Source organism: Athene cunicularia (genome assembly GCF_003259725.1).
Source record: "Athene cunicularia isolate RWA chromosome 7 unlocalized genomic scaffold, athCun1 chr7_part1, whole genome shotgun sequence".
Taxonomy (NCBI): Eukaryota; Metazoa; Chordata; class Aves; order Strigiformes; family Strigidae; genus Athene; species Athene cunicularia.
In genome coordinates, this window is record NW_020799107.1 from 15,085,515 (window position 1) to 15,108,274 (window position 22,760).

At 37.8% G+C, this 22,760-nt stretch overlaps 1 protein-coding gene across 5 annotated transcripts in view; it reads right to left on the minus strand.

Moving 5' to 3' along the window:
• Window positions 1–22,760, minus strand: part of RAPGEF4 (Rap guanine nucleotide exchange factor 4) — a 143,732-nt gene that overhangs the window by 14,332 nt on the left and 106,640 nt on the right. For all 5 annotated transcript variants that reach the window (XM_026852182.1, XM_026852181.1, XM_026852180.1 and 2 more), the window contains 10 exons: window positions 20,408–20,486; window positions 15,859–16,009; window positions 14,527–14,615; window positions 14,028–14,058; window positions 13,708–13,786; window positions 11,766–11,912; window positions 10,520–10,617; window positions 7,407–7,532; window positions 6,737–6,915; window positions 1,951–2,041 (listed from right to left, as the gene is read on the minus strand). In XM_026852182.1, the coding sequence (XP_026707983.1) occupies window positions 1,951–2,041; window positions 6,737–6,915; window positions 7,407–7,532; window positions 10,520–10,617; window positions 11,766–11,912; window positions 13,708–13,786; window positions 14,028–14,058; window positions 14,527–14,615; window positions 15,859–16,009; window positions 20,408–20,486 (1,070 nt within the window). The remainder of the gene's footprint in view (window positions 1–1,950; window positions 2,042–6,736; window positions 6,916–7,406; window positions 7,533–10,519; window positions 10,618–11,765; window positions 11,913–13,707; window positions 13,787–14,027; window positions 14,059–14,526; window positions 14,616–15,858; window positions 16,010–20,407; window positions 20,487–22,760) is intronic.

The following is a 22,760-nucleotide window of genomic DNA, read 5'->3' on the forward strand; positions in this document are numbered from 1 at the left end:
AAAGTCCAAGTCAGTGGTTTCAGGACATTTTTGATTATAGCCTATCTGAAAATATAATTTACACACAGCTTGCGTAGGGGTAGCTCAGCTTAATTATTCATACCTATTATGAACTGCCCTTGTAATATTCAAATCCATGCCTGGGCATTTCCAGGAGCCTTTTTTGTTCATGCTGATGTATCACCAACTATCGCTCAAATTCTTGACACGCTCAGCAGCCAAGGGCCTCTACCACTTTCTGGGATATAAATTAATGAACATTTTTTCACAATACCTACACAAATAAATCATGGTCAGTTGATCATCCAGGATGAGATGGGCTTTACTCAATATTTTATTTCTCCCTTATGTTATGTTATACATATTTAATAATTTTACTGTAAAGACTATAAGATATGTAGTAAGTTAGTATCAGAGATCACAGTAATGTTTTTTGCACACTCAGAATATGTCAGGTTTCTAGTTTTAATAAGAAATTTCTCTGTCTTTGCTGATTAAATCAGACTACTACTGGCAGTGGGTAACATTAAAAATTAACAGAGACTTTATAGTGCAGAAATGATTTTTTGCAATACTTTCTACATTTGGAGTGTGTACTCTAGCAAGATATTTACACTGTGCCACAGCAAGGGCCTAATTTTTAATGATGTGTGTGAACAACTGTGTGCCTAGTTTGCATATGCATGCAGATTAGGTATTTGTGAAATAAGTGGTATAATTGGACATTTGCACCTGCAAATATCTAATTTGTGCATGCAACTAATGTAAATGCATGATAATATAGCAAAAATCAGGTCTTGATATGTGGTTTGTTTTTTTAAAAAAATATATTCTGTATATATATATGGCTAAAAATCAAGCTGCAGAGATTCTCTTTATAAACCAACTGCCCTGCAGAACTGGAGTGGGATAACATTTCCCTGAACTCAAGTTCATACCCCACACCTACAAATGATCTGTGACCCTCCAGCTCAGACCCTGTGCCTATTTCAGATCGCTGTATGTAGTATATATTTTCAATTCTCTCTTCTCTCTTCACACTACTCCTGTACTGTCTCAGCTCTCCCAACTATTCCTCTTGGTAGCCACAAATGAAGGGTCATTATTTTGAAAAACTGACCTGCAAATCTTTGCCTTTAGCACCGACTGTATATACCACTTGCAACATGTACTTCTGAAAACTGGACTCGTGTCTTCTTAGATGTTTTAGTCTGATCTCCTGTTTCAGAGCACTGTTTTACATGTGTTCAAATTTTGGTTTCAGTCGCATCAATGACCTGTCATGCTAACTATTTTGAATTTCTAATGAACAAAATACATGCACATTCAAATCTGCCCTGCTTTTTACAACCAGTATATTCTTAGTGGTTGCATGTGCTTACTACCTTACCCTGATGGCCATTGCACCCTTTTTATATACTCACATACAAAAGAGCAAAGCCACAGAAAAGGGTGGAAGCTCTGAGAATGAAGACCAAACTGATAGTAAGCAGGGGAATGCATGTCAGAGAGAAAACCAGAACTGGTTAGGACAAAACCACATTTTAATAGGGCAACAGAGTCCATATGGATATCAGAAAATAATATATATATAAACAGAGGATGGATTTTAGAGAAGTATCTATGGAGTGATCTCACTAAATGATCAGTAAAGTCAAACAGAGGATGGGCTGATACAAGAGGTTAACTGGCTAACTCACTCATCCTGTTGGGTGGTTTAGCTCATCAACAGAAGCTGCTGTTATTACTCTTGTTAAGTGCTTGTGAGTATTCAACACTTCCATGGGTATACTGCCTTACTAATAAAAATTGTCAGCCTTCTGCTTCTGCTCAGGAGCTGAATTAGTAGATCTGATTTTATCAATAATAAATGCTCAAGTCATGTTTTTGCTAACTAAAAGCACAAATTCCAGTTAAACTTCTTGGAATTGGATTTTAGCTAAGACTTACCTCCCATGTTAACGAGAGACGGCTGACAGCAACATTACTCAGTCCCATAATAATAGCGAAAAAGGAATTCAGATTTTTGTATTCTTTACAGCTGAAACACAAAGGGCCAGGTTTTTAAGTTGAATGTATCAGTCAGGGCAGAAGTACACATGACAACCTGAAGAGAGCTAAACGCAGGCATCTAGCATAGATGTGACTGAATTTGGGCAGCCCTGGACAGCATGCCTGCGGCACGTCACTTCACCAATGTGTGAGTAATTCACCACACTCTGGAGGCTCCTTTCCCTTCCCTCCTAAAATGACCTCCTGCTTCCACTTCACTGGGTGCCAGCTTCTGCAAAGACATTAAAGGAGTCTTTGAAGTTCCTCCCCACCCAGAAACACAGTCCTGAAACTGGGCTCAATTCAGTCCCATGGAATACCAGAAACAGTAGAAGCAACTCGTTTACAATCTCAATTGCTGCAGAACTTGCTGACAGCTTCTGAACAGCTACTGAATGCTGGAAGCTGTCCCTAGACAATCTTCATCGCAGTTTCCAAGGGCACCGAGTCTTTTTAAAGGGAGAAGACCAGCTGTCTAGAGATGCCTGTGTGCCAGTGACCTCTCTCACTATATATGATTTCTAACTAGTACTTATAGGTTCTGGAACTCTTTAGGATGTTTCAAGCAAAGAACTGCCATTTGTTACCGGCATCATTAAAGAGGTCCTGAGCAGCAGGAGCTTTAGGTCATGCTTCATCCCTAAGGCAAAGACAAACTTTTGTTACCAGTCAGGAAAAACTGGAACATGTATTATGGAAGATCCAATACAGCATGTGCAGCAGTAAGACACAATCTGACAGGAACAGCCCACACTACTACTCAGCTGGGACTGCATCAGGTGGCTCACTGACTCAAAGGGACGGGAAGAGCCTGTATCTCATAAATCTGTGTCTCACTAGGTTCCTGCAAATAGTTTCATATTTTTCACAATTGATTTGCCAATATCTGATTTCAGAACCTCAGTCTCTGCTTCTTTTGCTGTTTACCAAAACTCACAAGATTCAAGCTATGATTCTCAGATAGATTTTTTTAATTCTGTGCTGAAGCTCTTAGCTCCTCTGAGGTATCCTCAGCTCTAGACAAAATTAGTACAATCATCACATCCTACTGTCCAACTCCATAATTGCCACATCACCCTATTGTTATTCTGTTTTCTGTCCCTCCATTTCACCAGACTCGATGTATTGAGTGGGTAAGTCCTTTAGATATGGGCCTCACTTGTGTCTGCGCTGTGTGTACACTGAGCACGTGAAAACATGATCTTTCCTATCTGATGGTCTGTCTCTTGGAGACTGCTGCCCCCTCAGATCTTCTGGCAGAGCTGCTCATACAAATTCTCCCACATCAGATTCGGGACAGAGAGCAAGGTTAGAGAATATAAGCTGAAATACTAAAGCCACCCCAACTTACTCTGACTAAAGCGGGTCAGGGAGTGCCTTGTTAGTGGATCTGAGGAGAGATAAGGATGAAAAGCAGCCAGGATAGGCTGTCAGGGATAACCTCTTCCCCAGGCACAACTAAATCCAGAAAGGGATATCTGTCCACAGTCTGTGACACTGAGAATAAATTGTGGCACGGTAAAAATAATTAATACCACACAGCAGCAGTGCTCAAACATAGTAGGCAGCTACAAATGTACCTACAATATGTAACCTGAAAGTATCTTTCATTTTTAATACCCTGCTAAGCAATGTAATTTGACAAAGTCCCTGCTAAAACCTGTCTAGATGTATGACATTCCACACCAAATATTCTGTAAATTCTACAGGGTCTACACTCAATAGCTTAGTAAGCTTTAAGGTAGTAAAGACAGTGCTGCATGGCTCCACTACATATATGCTGCCTGTAAAATGTCAAAAAGTGGATCCTCCAAAGTACCACAGTGTGTCAGAACAGATGTCCCTCTGCCTCCCAAAATGGACTGTATTGGAAAAATCTTCCTGTTAGTATGAATTATGAACACACACATATGCACACACTCTTGTCTCTAACACAAACACACATGTGGTTAAATCTCCCGGTACTTACACAGTCATATTAATCTTGGCATTTTCTCAGTAAACTGTAAACTCTGTAAACTAAAAAACACACCCTTGAAAAATTTCTTACAGGCTCCTTGAGTTTATATGCAAGTGTATGGAAAGAATGATTTTCAAAAACTGAATGGAAGTGCCTGAGTATAGTGATACACAAGAAGGCTTCTAAATAGCCTGTGGGTCTATTTGCAAAGAGGAAATACATACAAACTGGGTTTGTGGATATCCATACGATTATGTGCAAGTACATCCTAGCAGGCCTTTCTAATACAGTTAATATGGGAAGAACTCACTGTAGAAAATAAAGTTCACTTCTTTTTGTTTGAAAGTTTAATCCTACAATGGCTGGAGAAAAGAGATGAATCTGGTAACTCTACATCCTTTCTCAGCAGATGCAAAGGCAACAACAGCTCCTGGAACTGAAAGCACATGTGCACAGCACTTGGAGCCAGCACTTGGCTGCAGAGACAGGGAGCACAGATCACAGGCTGCGTGGGGTGGCAGACACAAAACGGTGCACCTTCTGTGATAGCGTCTGAACACCCCGTCACAGAACTGAAACAGGGTTCTCAGTAGCAGTTATCTTTGAAAACCGGTATGTGCGTGCAAGGCATCTTGTTACCACCACTCATGCCTAAGATTAATAGTGCAGCACTGAGCTGTTCTCCCTGAACACTTTTCTAATGAGTCTAGTACTTCTAGGTAGGGTAAAGTTCTCATTAGGTCTCAAGGATCTTCACAAGCAAAACTTCCTCAAAGATATTGCTTCAAGGCCTGGGCCGGCATCTTTTGATCCAATTCCTTGGCTTTTTCTCCTCTCTAACTTCGGTGCACTTTGTGTTTGTTTTACCACATGCTGTAGCACCTGTTACCATGGCAGCACTGCACAGAGGGCAGCAGCCTGGCAAAACTTCCCAGCGCCTTTCCAGCGGCTGCAATTAAACCTGCTCCCTCGGTTTGTACGGAGGAAAATCTTGTGCTTCAGATTTCTCTGCTTTTAGGAGACAAAGAGGACTCAGCAGAGCAGACCGCTTTTAGCTATTTATTTTTAGCATTGTAGTGATACCAGAAACATGGAAGTAAACAGGAGGTTGTCAAGCTGTTGTAAATAGCATAGGATTAAACCCATGACACTGAGGAACACACGAGCTAGGGCGGCTTATTAAGGAGATATTTAACTGTAATTTTTAGGATACTTGATTTCAAGTGTTTATGGAAATTACTATTGTATCTTAATTTACCACATTTCAACATTTTCCCATTTCATGGCTCTGAGTTTAGAAAAGACCCCGACTCGTCTGTGTGTGGGTGCCAGTGCCCTCTCCTGGACACAACCCGCCAGACTGGCGGCTTGCTTCCCAGTTTTGCTCTGCGGAATGACATAATGGAATATGAGGTACACATATTTTTAGAAACTAAAGAGGTAAATTCCGTCCCGTGTTCTGAATATAAACCTGATCCTGCATGCCCACCACTAGATTTTGAAAATCTTCAGCTTCAGCCAACTGTAATCCGACCAGAGGGCCCAAAGCAGTTCCCAGAAGGAAGCCGGTACCTGCAGAGCAGGGCCCTGCCTGGAGGACGGAGGCACGCTGATGCAGAGTTTTGATGTGAACACTGATTTCAGCTATATGGAATTAATAACTGGCAGGAGGGCAGCATCACAGCTGTAATAGTAATCTCTTCCTTCACACAACTACATTTAATGATGCAAAAAAGTTAAAACCTAGGGTTTAACTGCAAGTAGTAACTTCTTTGTTTGGTTAGACTGCCTGAAGGCCTCTAGTCACAATGCCCAGAGTCGTAGACAAACACTTAGATGGTTCCTCACTGCACACCTCAGCAAACTGTTCAGATGGTGATGGATGTAATAAATACACCACGAACTGGAAGGAAGGAAGAGGGTAACAATGATAAAAAACTGTAGCTATGCAGGGCATAGCTCCCTCTGCAGTCAATCACACCCTTGCCCTTGACTACAGTGATAAGAAGTCAAGGCCATTGTCTTTGGCATGAAAGCTCCACAGAGTTCAAGTTTTAATATGAATAAAATTTAAGTTCTACTTAGAAAAAAATTGCCTGCTATTCAACCTCAGACCCAGAAGTTAGTAACAAAAAAGGACATTGATGATGTTGCATTTTTAAACAAAAGTATTAGAAAAATACACCAAGCAGACTGAAGGTAACATGAGCCTTGTCATCTTCATACTACATCTCTTTCCTCTCCCCTCTCTGTTTTCCCACTCGAGGCAATTCTAAGAATAGTTTTCCTGAACAGCACCAGAAATACTGTTCTCAGGAAAACCAAGGCTCATTTTTCTTAATATTTACTAATTCATATATTAATATAATACAAGGGTATGGTAAGGGTAAATGAAGGTTTCTCCTAATGAACTGAAATACATTTACTCACAAATACTATGTGAAAACATGGCCCTAAGAGATCACAGATCAAGAAGAAATGGAGAATAGAATAGAATAGAATAGAATAGAATAGAATAGAATAGAATAGAATAGAATAGAATAGAATAGAATAGAATAATCATACATTAACAAGGTTCTATATAGCCCTATAAGGAAATGGGCAGAATTACCAATTAGAGAACATTTTAAACCTCTACTGTGTATGGCTGTCTGGAAAAGAAAAATAACAACAGATTTACTATGCTGAACTTCATTTCCAGCTCACAGATGATTATATACTTACTGGGCTGCTATCTTAATATACTTCTTTAACAGCTGAACACGCTTGCTGAGTTGAGAGCAAAGACAAACCTCAGTGACCACCCAGAACTGAATTTCATTAAATCTTCTTAAGAACAAGTCCAGATTTGCTGTGGTCTTTTTAAAATTGTGCCTTCCAAAAGTGTGATAGATCAATTCCAGCTAGGAAAAAAGAAAACAGTTTGGGATTTTTTTTTTTTAAATTTTTTTTTTTAAATCTCATCAGTTGGACAGAGGAAAGAGGCTCTGAATGACCAGGTAACTGTCCAGCCTGAAACTTGCTCTGCAGTTTACGTTTATTGATGTACAGATGACAAGGATTCAGGTTGCAAATCCAGTAGACAATAGCTGAGGCATACTAAAAGCGTAAGTACAGATTCTGTATAAATAGCTTAATATCTTAAATCATACAAAAGTATGCTTTAATATACTTATAAATAAGCAGTATGTGTTCAGAAGTCTTTTACTTTATTATTTCATTTTGCCTATAAAATTAAAAATGCCTTATACTTTCAAACCTTGTAGGTGGCTTTATTGTAGTATTTCTGAAAGTAAAGCTTAGAGAAAGTTTTGCAAATAATGCACAACCCTAAAATGTACAACTAAACATTTTCTAACAGATTCTAATCTGCTGAATAGCTAGATCCTCATACCTCATGCACACAGTTGAAGAGTTCCCAGTCATAAATTGTCATCTGATGCGCTAAGTCTTTGGAGCTCATCAGTTCAAACGTTCCCACTGTGCCAGTAGATGGTCCTTCTTGTTCTGGTAATGGTGCCTACAAATGGAAAAATGGTATAAAAATATTTTAGAAATACTAAATTGCATGATTGGTGCTTTTCTTCTATAATGTTTCTGATTAATTTTTTCAGTGTGACCACTTTCCTAAGCATGTTTCTAATATTAAAACTGAAATTTTCTTTTAACCACAAGCTGGCATTAGGAAATGAGAAGCCCTGTGAAAAATCAGTATCCACTATGCAGAGAATAGTCAGGAAAATTCTCAAAGCTCTTCAGAGGCACAGTAAGGAAATAAAACAGACTGTTCTCAATGTGTTATTTTTAGCATTGTTCTAAAATTTGAAGCCAGAAATAAATACTTCAATACACGTTATGCTAACTAAAGCATGTCTGTTTGTTTAGAAGCATAGGTCTTTCCACAAAGCTTTTGTTATCGGCTTCCTTTTTCACATATACAAATAACTAGGCCACAAAGCACAAGCCAAATACTTTTTCAAATTACTGATTCTAATGATGAGAATTATTACATGTGCCATACTTCAGAAATTTGCAGTGATTGCAAAATCTTCTGATCCTTTATAAAACAAGCCTCATACTTTCTATTTGACAGTACAGGGATGCACTATTTGCGACTGCACAACTCCTAGCTATTCTAATTAAAATTATATGCACACAATTTTGTGAGAAAGAATCCTTTAAATCATTCAAGTATAAAACATTTTTGAAAAACACTTCCATACCACCCAATAAATGATCCACTGTTAGGCACACAAGTAAATCTTATATTTAAAGAGAGATCTAAACATGGCTTGAGATCAGAGTAGATTTGAAGTAGTCTGTTATATATATAGGGTCAAAGTGTTTGAACCAACGCTGCTAAAACACTAACAAACAACCCTCTTGCAAATTCAAATGCGTTACATCGGTAAAGCTTCCTGTGAACCAGCTTTTTAATTATTTTGTTTCCAGGAGAGGGCAGTAGAGTTCACTTACGAGTTTCTCGATTTTTCATAGGGCCTTTGTTAGATAATTACAGAGCAGGGAATTGTCAACAGGCTCCTTTCTGAGTACAAACTCAATGGAGTCCGCAAGATTAACAGACCACATTTACATACTGCAATATCAAAAAGAAGCTTACTAAATGAATCCTCTTTTATGAACGAATATTGTATTACCAATAGAAAAAAGACTGGATTAATACATCGAATAATTTTCTCAATGACACACAGTATGTAGGAGCTTTATTTCTGTATGAGTTCTTGCTTTGTACTCTAGGGAAAACTTGTCTTTCACATACCATCATAATACAAACTAATTTAAAATTATTAAATTAAACCACAGGCATTATTACCTTAAAAGCTCCATCTACAATTTTAAAAAATAGTGTATATAAGCAGAGTTTATCTAAAAAATCAGGCAAGCCATCAATCCTGTAACAGCCTGCACAAACACAAAATTTCTTTAGTGTAAGACAGAGTATGAATTAAAAGTACAGTAGTTTTGTGTAGAAAATCCTGATTTGTGGAAATCCATGGAAAGAGAATTGCCCATAGACTGAAAGACATCTTTTTTGCACTATTTGGAGACAAACACAACATAGCTGTTACCATAACAAACACATATTTTCCAAGGCTAGGAAAGAAGCACTTAGATGGAAACACATTGCATATTTGAAAATTCATCTAACCCAGAATAATTTTCACATGGGAATTGCCAAGTGTCATGTGAATAAATGTACATGGACAGGCATCAGCCAGAAATTGTAATGTGAAAGGATTAAATTGTGAGGGAGGTAAGGTTGCACTCAATTTGTTTATACATCTTTGAAAAAATACAGCCGATAAAGGAATGTATTCTGTTATGCAGTGCTGAGAACCTTTTTAAAGGTGCTGAGTGTTCCTCCCTGAGCCCTACTGAAGTCAGTCTAGTTGATGAAAACTAGCACATTGCAGCCCTGTATCTTAGAGCTCCTTGTAGCATTTCAAGTACTTGATCCATGGTAAAAAGCATGGGGGAAAAGGCACGGAAAGTCATGACAATTTGCTGCCAAAGGTATGTCTACACAGACAATTCAGAGCCATATAAAAGTACCCAGAGTAGTTGTACTGACGCAACACCCCTATTTTAGAGTAGCATGCCCCATGAGGATATCTACTTGGCAGGATTAATTAACCTTAAGGGAACACCAGAATTTAATAAACTGAACAAGAGGTATCTCTGCATGGAACTACAGTATGCTGGATGTGCATTCCCTGGTTACTAAATTGAAAGCAGCAGCAAAGCATAGATTTTACCATATCTATAAAAGAAATCAGGCATACATACTAAGTGGCTTGTTAAAATCATACAGGAGGCTGAAACAAGGCTAGGAGTAATAGAGTTCATGCTGACATGACTTGGCAATGACATTTGTTTTAATGAAATAAAAGGAACAAAAAGTACAGTCAAATCAAACTCTATAAAAGCAGACCCCGTGGAGATCATTAGAATTACCGTATAAACTGTAAGTACTTATGAACAATTCTACTTAAGAAAAAACAGACTTTCTACCAGGAATATTTTCTATGATTCTACTTAGCATCATCTGAGATTCTGACACAGTATTTTGCGGGTCTGAGAAATAAAGGATTTTAAGGAATTTACTGTTGGAATCAAGTCTCCAGAATACTCTAATTGGTAACATCTATCTTCAAGAATATATCCCTGTGGCCTTGAGGAGGTAATTATGTAATCAGGAATTACTGCATGTCTTAGTGACAAATCTCAGTTCTTCCTACACGCTCAGTGTGACAGAGAATACTGGGATCAAGTGCTGTCATGTGGATCAGATGGATTTCTGCTCTGGTTTATGAAATTATAACATTACCTTGTTTTAATTTCAGGGCTCTTCCCATAGCACTGTGACAAGCCCTTTGTTGTGAATGTTTCCACTGGCTTTTACCTAAAGCACTGATAATGCATAAAGGGCCAAGCATTCAAATAAACTGAAGAACTGAACTTTCTGAGAACTGTATACATACATACCAATGAATCAAATTGATCACGTGGGCAAGCAAACAACCGTCCATTAACACTGAGAGTTGTAAACACTGAAATGTCGTGAGGTTTGAGCACAACCTTTTCTGTAAACATGAAACAAAAGATTGTTAATTAATTATATATATGTAGAATTTACAGCAATACAGCAGATCCAACAGTTGCACAGATCACCCTTCTGGGAACAAATTTTGCCCAGATGACAAGGTCCTCTTTATCGAAGAAATGTGACAACAAGCTCAGCCCAAACAGTCTCCTACAGAACTGGCATACAGAACTAGAATCCCAGCCCCAAACTGTACAGACAGGTCAAGAAGCCTGTGCTGCCATCTCTAGAAACTACCTGCAAAAATTCAGCCATAATTAGGGACTCCATTCATTCTTCTCTGAGCTGTAAGCATCTGGAGAGCTGTTAATAGAAATTGCCTTGGAAGACAGCAACTGCATAAGGAGGTGATGAAATACAACTATTCAAATCTCATTACAGCAGTTCTAAATAGCATCACATCACAGGTAAAGAAAAGATAATGAAGTAACTTACAAAACAGTCTCTTCCAGCATGCACTGGCTGTCAGCAAATCTGACAATAAAAAATTGCTGCAACTGCAAAAAGTAGAGCCGCCTGGTGTCAGTTCTCAGGAATTGAGCTGGTTTTGGCAGGCATCACTGTTTGCAAAAATGCCTTCCAACACAGTGCTCATTAGCTCTGCATGTGTCCACACAGTCATACTCAACCAGAGCACTTCAGCAACACCAATTCTCCAGCAGAATTCACCTTGCAGTTACTCTCCCATTTCCACAGTCTATAATGGGGGCTTGGCACTAAGTTGCTCAGCAGTGATTTGCATGGACAGAGTGGCCAGAAAGGTAGTGACCACTACTGCAATGTCTGCACTGCAGTGTTTTCTGCTGGTGCTGATTCATATGTCTAGCCTGGCATTATCCATGCCAATCTCCTATTTCTGTTGTTAAAAAAACTCTTACAAATGTTACAGTGAAGGGAACTTGTGGTAGCTCTACTCTGTAACATGCAGGTACACAAGCTTCTCCCATTCTTCCTGTCTCATGTGTGAACTCCATTCTGTGTCTGCAGTAGGGAAAGGACTGGGCTCTAAGACAGATCCCATGTACCAGCCAAATATACACACGGATATAAAAGCCTTGACGTTCAATCCCTCCCGACATTCTGCTTCACTGTAAGTGAGAAGTGTTTAAGATGATGCAAATACAGTACCTCCTCCCGAACTCATCTTTACTATGATGAGGCCTTCTCCAGAACCCAGCTTGTCTGCTACTGCGCTGATCACTTCCTTCACAGAGGAAGACACTGGCACCCGGATAGTGGTATAGGTTTGGTCTATGCAGTACACCTTAAACAGAACTAAAGAAAGAAGACTGTGCTGTGTATGCCAAGTGTAACAACCACAGAGACTTCACTGTACAAATCACTTTCACTTCAGTAACCACTCCTCACAAATGAAACAAACAAAGCAATAGTAAATCACTACAGTTTTCATACCTCTCCATTCCTCAGATGTTCTACAATTTCTAGTACAGAAATCTCTGATTTCCCAGAGCTTTTAGTAAACCATGAAGTACTAGTGTTTCATTATTTATGGATACCAATTTAATCTGGCACTTTGTTATGTTCCAGACATTATAATATTTTAAATCAACACTTATTTTCAAGAGTCAGGAAAGCTGTCTGCAAACTCTCTTAATTACAGGAAAATAAGTTTCATATTTACACATTTACAAAACATATTTGAAAATAGTTTCCTTAAACTCTGTGGCAACCTTTTTTTTTTACAAGCTGAATCAAGAATGTTATAGACAATGAACAAAAATAACAATAAGAATACATTTGAGTGTACAGTACAAACTGGTTCACAGAGTAATACATAAATCCAGGCCTCTGGCTGTCTAGGAACCAATATGATAGTATATTAGCCTGCAAAAAGCAAGGCAGCCCAAGGTCATATGAATTTAAGACAGAAATTAGCAAAATACTCCTTCAGCTCAGCTGTCAAGCCAAGCCAGACAGCCCCTGTGGTTATAGCTGTCCACGGATTTTCATTGTTCAGTGTGCTGCATGCCCTGCGAGTGAGAAAGGTGCAGCCATACAGGAGGGGCAGTTATTCCTTGTCCACACAGACACAAGAAGTAGTACTCCACTGGCAGCAGCAACAGTTTTGCTCTTTGTAGACATAGAAGAAACACTGATATGGACAACAGAAGCTGCATGCCCGGCAGGATGTCTGCTGTTGACATGCAGTTACTTTCAGCTTTTGAAATGCCTCTTCTATTGGTTTGATTTATGCCACCAGCTTTCTCAGCTATATGAACCTTGCATTTTGTTCCCTTATTTTTACTGGTTTTCACTAGCAAGAGATATCCTTTCATATCAAACACCTTGAAGCAGAAGCGATTTTCTGTGATGCAGATACACCAAACAACCATTGAGAGATTTGCCCTAGCAGTTGCAAAGAAATCCTCAGATTTATGAGTTTTAAGGGGCATATATCTTTGTTTACAATGAACAGATCTCATCAGCAGAGCTCAGGATTTTGTTCACATAACAGTGCTTTAACCTGGCTGAAATAAAGGACAATATGAAAAGCCAGTACAACGGAAAATGATATTCTGATATGCTACTGTAAATTTTACCTTAATCTCTTCAGAGAATCAAACAATAGCAATAGGGCAAACCAGCAGATTTTGTTTTCTAGGCTGTGTGCCACAGGGCAGAGATCCATGCCATGATTATCTGCTCCTCTCCTGTATCGCAAAGGACCAGCTGTACATGTTAGCTCAAACTACACAGGGGAGAGAGAGCCTCAAACATAACCTTCAGCACCCACTATTTATTGCACTGCCATTACCTGCATGGACACTGTACTGGTTCTTACCTGTTTTGTTCATTCCCTATTTTAAAGGTTTTTTACATCTTCCTCTGTGGAAGTGTTTGATAGCACAAATAACAAAGGGAAAAGACCAGAAGCACTTCAAATCAATGATGGAGAATGTTCAGCTAGCAAGAGCACACAGTTTGCTTCAGGCCAGGCTTCAAAACTGTAGGTAGGTACTTCCCATTATTTTTAAACCATTTTTTTGAGAAAGACAAATTTACTGCAGATCTCAGTGGCTCAAGAAAACTTTGCAGAGAAGGAACTCACCTTCGTCGCTGCCCCTGATAGGCTGCCGTTTCTGTGCTCTGTCATCACTTGTGTTGAACAGCTGCAGAAGAACTTTGTGCTGAAAAGGCATCATCAGGATTCATATTAATGCAAAAGAAACATTATGGGGTAGACATGAACTACCATAGATCTCTTATCAATGGCAGGAAAAAGAGAATCAATGCAAAATTTGACACAATGTTAAAAACTATTTTGCAATGTGTTTTTTTAATATATCCATGATTACTAAAGAGAACATGCTTATGCATTTGCTGTGCTAAAGATTTTACTTTGGAAAATGGATAAATAAATTATCTTACCTTCTTTTGTGGTGCTTTAGGCTCTTCAGAACTATAAAAAGGTAAAGCATAGAATATATAATTAAATATTACCTGGAAGATTTTGTGTACAAAATCAGCTATAGAACATGGACCACTTGTCAAACTACAGTATCAACATACTCATGTTTGCATATATGAAAAGACTAGACGATACCATAGTTAATCTATGACCAAGGCGGGGAAAATACAATACAAAGTCCATATAACCACAAAATAAGCATCCAGTTTAGCTTCAGCGGTGTGTACATAATTTCTTATTCCTTCTGTCCACCTTTCAATGAGTTTGGTGTTTGCAAGAATGATGTGGAAAGAGAGGGCCACAAGCATTCATCTAAACAAGTTTGCATGCAAACATTGTCTTGTATGACTGAGTGCCATTCATAGAACAGATTTTTAATTGATATAAGCAATAAATTTTCTTCATCTATTTACTGAGAAAAAAGGGCAGGGGAAGGAAAGAATCAAAAACTGTGCTTACACTTGCTTTACAACTTTCTCTAGCTCTGGAAGTTGCTCCTTTAGTGCTGCAATCATTCTAGTATCATCTGATACAGATACATAAAATTCCTGTAAATGATACAGAATAGTCTTTAAATAACTATAGGGGTAAATGATCAGTACTCAGGATAGAGGATTATGAGATGACATCTGATATCTTAATGATTATAAAGAATGATAATCTGCATAGAGGAACACATGCTGGGCCCAACCCTGTATTACTTCTACCTGTTTATCTCCAGCTGATTTAAAGCAAGAGTTATACATGCAGAAGGGAAGCCTGATGAGGCTCCTTAGCTCACTGTGTAACCACTGACTGCTTTTGCAAAAACTGCAATTTCAGATTATCAAGGATAAAGACTATAAAAATTCATAAATAATCTGGCACAATAGGTTTATTTTATCCACTGCTGTTGTAGTCCTCAGAGGTTCATTTGCTACTGAGTTGTTGACTCTCAGCTACTCCAGTCCACTACAATATTACCCTCTTTTAAACCCTACTCAGACCTCTTCCTGCCACACCTACATAAAACTGTCCAAAGGAAGGATCTTTGTGCTTGCAACTAGTAATTGTTCTTTAACTCCTGGACTAATGGAAGACATTATGACTGTCTCTAAAACTTAAAAGCTTTCCCATGCTGGTTTGCTATACGTCTGTCATACTTAAAGCCCCTCTCTATTACCCTCTGCTAACTCTTATCTTAGATTCAGTTTTAAGCTCTTTGGGTCAAGAATGTCCCTTTGGCCAGTAACATAAGATTGTGTTCCATAAACAATATATAATAATAATGGCAATAATGATGACATAACATGCCATTGGCAGTGCATCTTACCTTAGAAATACAAAAATATGGCATCTACCACAAAGACCTTACAACCAATGTCTGAGGAATAAATGGAAAGGATTTTGGTTTTGTAGAGTGAGAATCCTCCAGCTCCTTCCTGCAACACCTCAGGCAGGCATAAACAGCCTTCCAGTTCAACCTGTAGAGCCTCTGAACTATTCACAAGAAAATACTAAAAAAAGCAAATTGATCTATTGCTATAAAGCAATCTACCCACGCAGTGCTTTGAAAAGGGTCTGCAACTCCAGCAGATATTTTCAGAGGTCCAGAGGTTGACAGTGGTTCAAGCACTGTTGTAGTGCATATACTGTCTGCAGCTAAAACTGAGAAAACAGAGTTATGAGTTTGCACTTTGAAATGACCTACTTCTCTTCAGCTCATAACAGAACTCTACAGACTGGGAACAGGCTTTCAGCTTATCTTGCTTGGCAGGTACTTTTCAGCAGAATGATACGATTCCTTTATACCTCCAAAAAGGCCATTGCTGCTTCATCTTCTTGTAGTAAATCTCCATATAAAGCAGCCCACTGGAGAACCAGTCGAATGACTCGCCTTTTGTTGTTGAGGGCATAATCCATTTTCTCCTGCTCTGTACCTTGGGAAGGCTGGGCATGATAGGTGCCATGGTGTCAAGGAAAACGCTCAGTGATTGAAAATACCAAAGCCAGTATGAATTGACAAACAACTGAATTCCAAAAAAACATTTTCAGGGTGTTCAAACATAACTTTCCAATACATACTTTTGATTTCTGACTGCCACTAGCATAGACTTGTGAACCTTTCTCATTCATACTAAAAAGCAGAAAGACAGTGAATTCTCTAAAAAGCACAGGCATGATCATAATCTACTAAAGAGACAGTTGCTGTAGGGGAGCAGAACAGAAATGACACTTGGAACAACAGAGAAGAGGATTAACCATGGAGAGTGAGGAAGGATGTTTCTCCTTCTTGTTCACTGGAGACAGTTGGAAGAAAATCAAAAATGTCACTTTGTGTTTATTAACAATTCCAGTCTTCTATTTGTGATGAAGACTACCAGAATGAACAACATGTTATTACTTTAATTTTCAGAAGTTACTGTAACCTCAGTGAACCTCAGTCCCATTATGGCAGAAGACCAGGAAGTTTACAGCCTAAACCAACTATAGAGACATGGGGTAAAATAATAAATTTGCTAGTAGCCTCACTTTACATATGAGGAAATCAAGTTTCCACTCTATCAAATAAAGTGTATTTGGGACACAATACTTTGTATAGTTATTTTGCGATAAACAATGAGAAAAAACAGGAAACATTTCATTGACCTTTTTAAGGATGAAGTGTCAACATTACAAAAATATGCAAATAGCAAAAAGGCCAAAAGTAACATTTATTGAAAGGTAGAAACGAAGAAAAAACTAAAGCCACAATGGGCAATAAACTGAGATAATTTCAGCCTTTAACCTAGGTAACAATGAAGAAGACTCCCCAGATAATTTGTGTGCCTCATGGATCAGAGGTTAACAATATATATTTAAACTGCTTCAGATACACTGGTGGTTGAAGTAAGGACAGAATGAGTGCAGTTACACCTTCAATTTTTCTTCCCAGATATCAAAATACTGATCTGGATTGTCACAAATAATACTACTCCCAATTACTTAGCAACATTTAATATTAAAATACTGACACTCACTCACTCACAGCAAAGACCAGCATCCTTTCAAGGTGCACTTTCAGATTCAGCTCTAACACAGTATTTTAGAATATTAATTAGAAAATTAAAATATTAAATAGAAATCGAATAAGATATTTATTTTAAGCTTCTCATTTAGAAGGATTTCTCTAACAAATACCAATAAAATAAATAGGAAAAAATTTTTATTAACTCACACTTCTCAAATGATCCTCCTGCCCAAAACCCTGCAGAGATTTGCACGGTACCAGGGTTACCGGGGTGCTCATTTGACTGACAAACTTTTAGAAATCTGCATTTTAATTCCATTTGTAAAAGTTTAAAATAAGTAGAGAACTAAACATATCAATATATTTATGGTAGTAAATAAGTCAAATGGTTGTAAGAAGTAAATAATATATTGTAAGCTATGAGTTCTAATCTCTCAGGAAGCAAGTTGAATATTCTACTGAGTCATTTTTCTCATGCCATTTTTACCTTTCAAACACTGTAATTATTTCATGTATTTTTACCTTCTTATTAACTGACTCACCACAGGCACTGGTAATTTTTCTGTATTTTTACTGCTCATTTATATTAATTGGCCTTTTATTAACATTATCACAGGGAAAGTCAATGAAGGGTTCTCTCATTTTTCATGGGACCTACAGGATGCAGCTTCACTGCAGACTGCAATGAGAAGTAAAATATCACATATACTTGCAACAAGTGTCAGATAATTGTAAAATATTTATCAACACCAAAATGGTTAGAGTTCCATATATATATTTCTAATTATGCCTGGCATATGCTAGGAAATGGAAGCAATTCTGAAGTCTGTTCTTCCTTGCGTGGGAACACTTAACCATATAAAGAGCTGTGCAAAATCAACACCCATTACTACAGTAGAATGCAAACTATTTTGCTGGAATGATGGTAAAGAAGGTTCACAAAATTTTCATACAGAAACATGCTAAAGGACTATCATCTACAGAGAGCAGAAGAGAAGTTTATACTTCACAAGTATTTAGACAGTGGTCCTTTAAAGATGAACACTTGCACTATTCCTAGTGCACTTTGGAGGCGCTACTCTATTTCAAGTTTTCTTTTGGGCTCTGTCCTGCCTCCCTCTGGCAAGCTGTAGCTCTGAGAATTTGTCCATTTCCATCTCTGTGAAGAAGAGAGGGAAACCGGGGCCTTGGTCCAACAAACAGGACTGATGTCATGATCGAGGACGGGGGAGCATGACCTTTGCTTCCCTATAAAAAAGGAGTATGTGATTTTTAAAAAATATTGTAGGATCCATATATTTTAATGACTAAAAAAGAGTGGTGTGCCAAGGGACACACAGTACAAGCACTGAATCCACAGCAAGCAATAATGTTACTTAGCCAAAATGGTGCACCCATCCATTCCTTTCAGGATTAAAGAACATACAGATGTCAAAATGCTGTTGTAAAAGAAGTGAAAACCCTAATAATTTATACCCCGTACTATGCTTGAAAGCACTACAGTGGTCTAGCTTTACTCATACTTGCATGTTGCCAGCTAAAATAGTATTCTAAGTGGGTGTAGGAAAATAGACTTCTATTGATTCAAAATTGGGAGCTGGAGCAATAACAGTGTCTTTGACTGAATCACCTTCTTTTTCTTTTTCTGTTTTAATTTCCTCACTGAGCATACCTAATCTTTCCGTAGCCTCACAGCACCAGCAAACATTTTTGTAGAGTGATTTTGCCCTAAAAAGATGAGCTTTGTTAGCAACCTTTCAACTCTAACAATAAATTTCAATGGTACAATCAACAGAGCACAGTTTGATTTTCCATATTCAAAATGGACCAAACAAACAATAATTTAGCTTTAGGAAAAGCTGACACTATAACAGTGGGATACCAGTTACTTCCAGCACTCCTCCTCCTCCCTGAAAAGAATTAGCATGATGCCTGCCATGACCCACTTAAGACCATGGTCTTAGCCTCATCTCCAGAACAGATTTAATCACAAGTGAATGCATATCACTGATCTTCAGAAACGCTTTTCCCCTCTAAACAATGAGGTACATTTTGCTTATGCATTTTTCCCTGTTACTGGATATTGGATGTATACTATTATAACTGAGGACAGAGAAGCCTGAGTCTCAAATGGACTGAATGAATGAGTTAGATAAATCGGGAAAAAAAACAACATAAAAAGTGCTGCCCTTTTCCTCCCCTCTCAAAGCTGTCAGCAACAGCATTTCATAATACTTTAGATATCCAAAACGATGTGGTTTTGGAAAATGTGTTTGTTTCAGGTGTACAAACAATTTTCTGCAGACCAGTTTTATGGGTCCAAAGGTTTTCAAAACAATTACCATCCTTGCTAGGAGTAACACAAATGGATTCTCAAGCTTGCCAGACAAGGATGTGATGCTCTATTTTGTGGTTTCAGGGTGTTAGCTTTCCTAGATGTCACTCGCCCTGCTGAGCTTTAAGGAAAGCACACTTTCACACCAATCTGATTCTAAAAAAATAAATAGGGAATTGAAGTTATTATACCCCTGTCAGAATTCTATAAACCAGAAAACATTATATGTTTATTTAATGCTCCCAGTCACTTGATATCTTCAAGTCACTGTGCACAAGGAAAACCCTCAGTGCCCAACAGCTCCTCAAACTAAATGACCTGCCAGTAACTGAATGATGGACGTTTCACAGACTCCCGTAACACATGCAGACAGTACAAGAATCACCTTCAGCTCTCGATGCTATCCACTGTAAGCTTTCATCTCCTAGGTATCTGCATGAAATTGAAATTTCTTGCAGTTTGTAAACATTTGCTATAGACTATTATTATAGATTATTTTTTTAAAAATTCATTTTTATTCACAACTATTATGACAGCATCTAGGAACTACTTACTCATTATTCTACTAGTTTAGGCACTCTTTTGCTTGAGGCAGTTTGCAGCTTGTAATGTATAAAGTGCACCATTGAAATCACCAGAGCATAATGATCTTAGTTAAAATCTAGAAGCTACAGGGCAGTCAAAAAAACCCCAGAAAGGATACAGGAAGGGTAATCCAAATTTTATGTAATTTCACTTATCTGGTGGAGGGACAGTACATTTCTTTCCCTTGGAACAATAATCAGCACATGAAAGAGACAGTTTTCATGTTCCGGGACTGTATCTCATCATGGGTATACACTACCCATTTCAGAGTTGCTGAGCTATGGACAGCTGTTAGTCAGGCACTGAGAACCTACCCACATGGCACAGCCTCCATGAAACATGATGCACTTCTTGAAAGAGGAAAGCTTCAGTCTCATCACCAACAGGGATAGCTGTTAAAGGGATGTAACTTTTCCCTTACAAAAGGATATTGTGCCATCAAGGCTGGGCAGAGCTGACTATTTGGCATAAAAACACAGTGCATCATAATAAAATCATTTAAAATTGAATCTGTGAAAAGAAAAGAAAGAAAACAGTCAATTAAGTCCCTGCAAACGGCTTGGGGATCACAAGGATGTTTTCTTTCAGCCAAAAAATATTATTCCTCTGCAGATAATAAAGGGGTCTTCTTGCACTTTGTAGGCATTATGTATGAAAATGGGGTATGAACAAATATGACCTGAAATATTAAGATTTTATTCTTGTCTGCATGAATTTTATTGCACTGATGTTAACAGGCATTTGTGTGTGTCATAGGGAAATTTGGCACAGCAAAAAAACCCAAACACTCGTGCTAAAGTGAAATATTTGGATATAATTCTCTAAAAGTGCAGAGATCTGAGCGTAAGAAGAATGAGGCCTGCCACATATGGGTACCTAAGAAATGTTGCATTTGGCTTTAGGGAATTACAATACCAGGCAGCACATATACTACACAGTATATACTACACAGGAGAAGGCAAATAATTTAATTCTTTGCTGAATTCCTAGCAATGAGCAGAAGGTCTAGAAGAGGTAAATGGACAGTCAAATTTCTGATTTTGTTTTGATGCAAAAGTATCACAGCTGCTACATTTACATTAAAACATATGAACAATATGATTGACATTTTCTGTTTTTTCTGTTAAAATGATCTGTGGTAGTGCTGGTGTAAATCCCAGTTTGCCTTATGTTTGTATTTGTGACAACAAGAAGGATTTATGAGGCCTGGCTGCAGAGGCCAGAATAAGTTTGGCAGTGAGAATAAACTTTATTTGACTTTTAAACTATGCAAGTGTTATATGGAATCACTGAGAAACAATAAATACAATACCCTGGGGTATCATTTCTGCAGTGCAACTTTTGACATAAGAGAAACATCTAAAAACCCTGTAAGTAAGGGATGTCAGAAAAAATATGGTGAGTTAACTGTTTAATGTAATATTAGATCATTGCTTCCAGTTTAATTCATATATGAAAATATCTTAGTTGACAAAACTCACCTCTGGAAGGGTGGGACTTTTTCTTTGCGTAATATCCAGAACAAAGTGGATTTTAACTATTCTTAAATTAAGGGAATGCATAAACTAAAAACTCGATTTTCCAGCACTCTGAGCTTCTATATCTTAAAATAGCTTTATTTGTGAATTGTGACATTTTGGATCCCATTAGGATACAGGTATTATCTTGTCACTGGATGTTTTGGGGAAAAGTTTTAAAAGATTTAAAAAATAATTAATTTTAGAAAAATGTGTAATACTTGCATACTGTGAATAGTAAACTTATTTTTATATATCTGCAAGCTTAAAGAACAACATTCTGCTTGTAATTGTAATAAACAGGTGTCTATGAAAAGCTTCAGTTTTATTCTTAAAAGTGGTCAAAACACACAATGTAAAAGGATTTCTGTAATCTTTCAATTCTTCCACCACTGATAGACCACTATATAGGTTTCTCCAATACTATGAGGTCAGTAACAGATTAATGGGATTTAAGAACACCTCTGAATATATACTTCTTAGACATCTGCAATGTAAAAGCAATATTATATAGCTGAATATAAAAGTCTCTGCATTACTTTATTAGAATTAGGATGAATTTTTTGTACCTGACTTTTTAAAAATAAAAATACTTACTAACAGTAAGACAGTAAATATATATCTATATATCTATATATCTATATATATCCCTCGATTTAAATCCTCTGTTCTCTTTACACTAATGAAAGGCAACCTATTAAGTGCAGCTTCAGCAACCTGCATTCTTGGGACTCAGCCCATGGTGTGCTGAGTTCTTCTCTTTTGAGTAACATTTCTTTCTCCACACATAGGAAAGCATCACAAACAAGTAATTTAAATTGTGATATGGATATGAAAATTTGGGAATACTTACACTAGCACAATGCAATGGTATCAAGAATGCAAGGTATCAAGCTAGTTCACAGTATTAAGTGACTTGAGATATAATATTAAGAAGTATGAGTACCATTATCATCAGGTGGTAATGTGTGCTCTGTTCTGACTTTATATTGTGCCTAATTAAAGTCATGACTAGTGGTCTGGCACCTTTTGAGATTTTGCTGTTCTACTCTGAACTGAAAGTACAAATACAGTAGAGCAGGCTAGGAAGAGTGGATTGTTATCTTTAATTTTGGATTTCTTCGGCTTTCTCGGGGTTGTTTCAGAACAGCAAATAGTTCTTATTCTGGGAAAAAATACCACTAAGCTGCTCTTTGAAGTATCACATTGAGGTGTTCCCCCAGCAAGGCCATCTTGTGGAGTAATAACAACACAGACTTTGCCATGT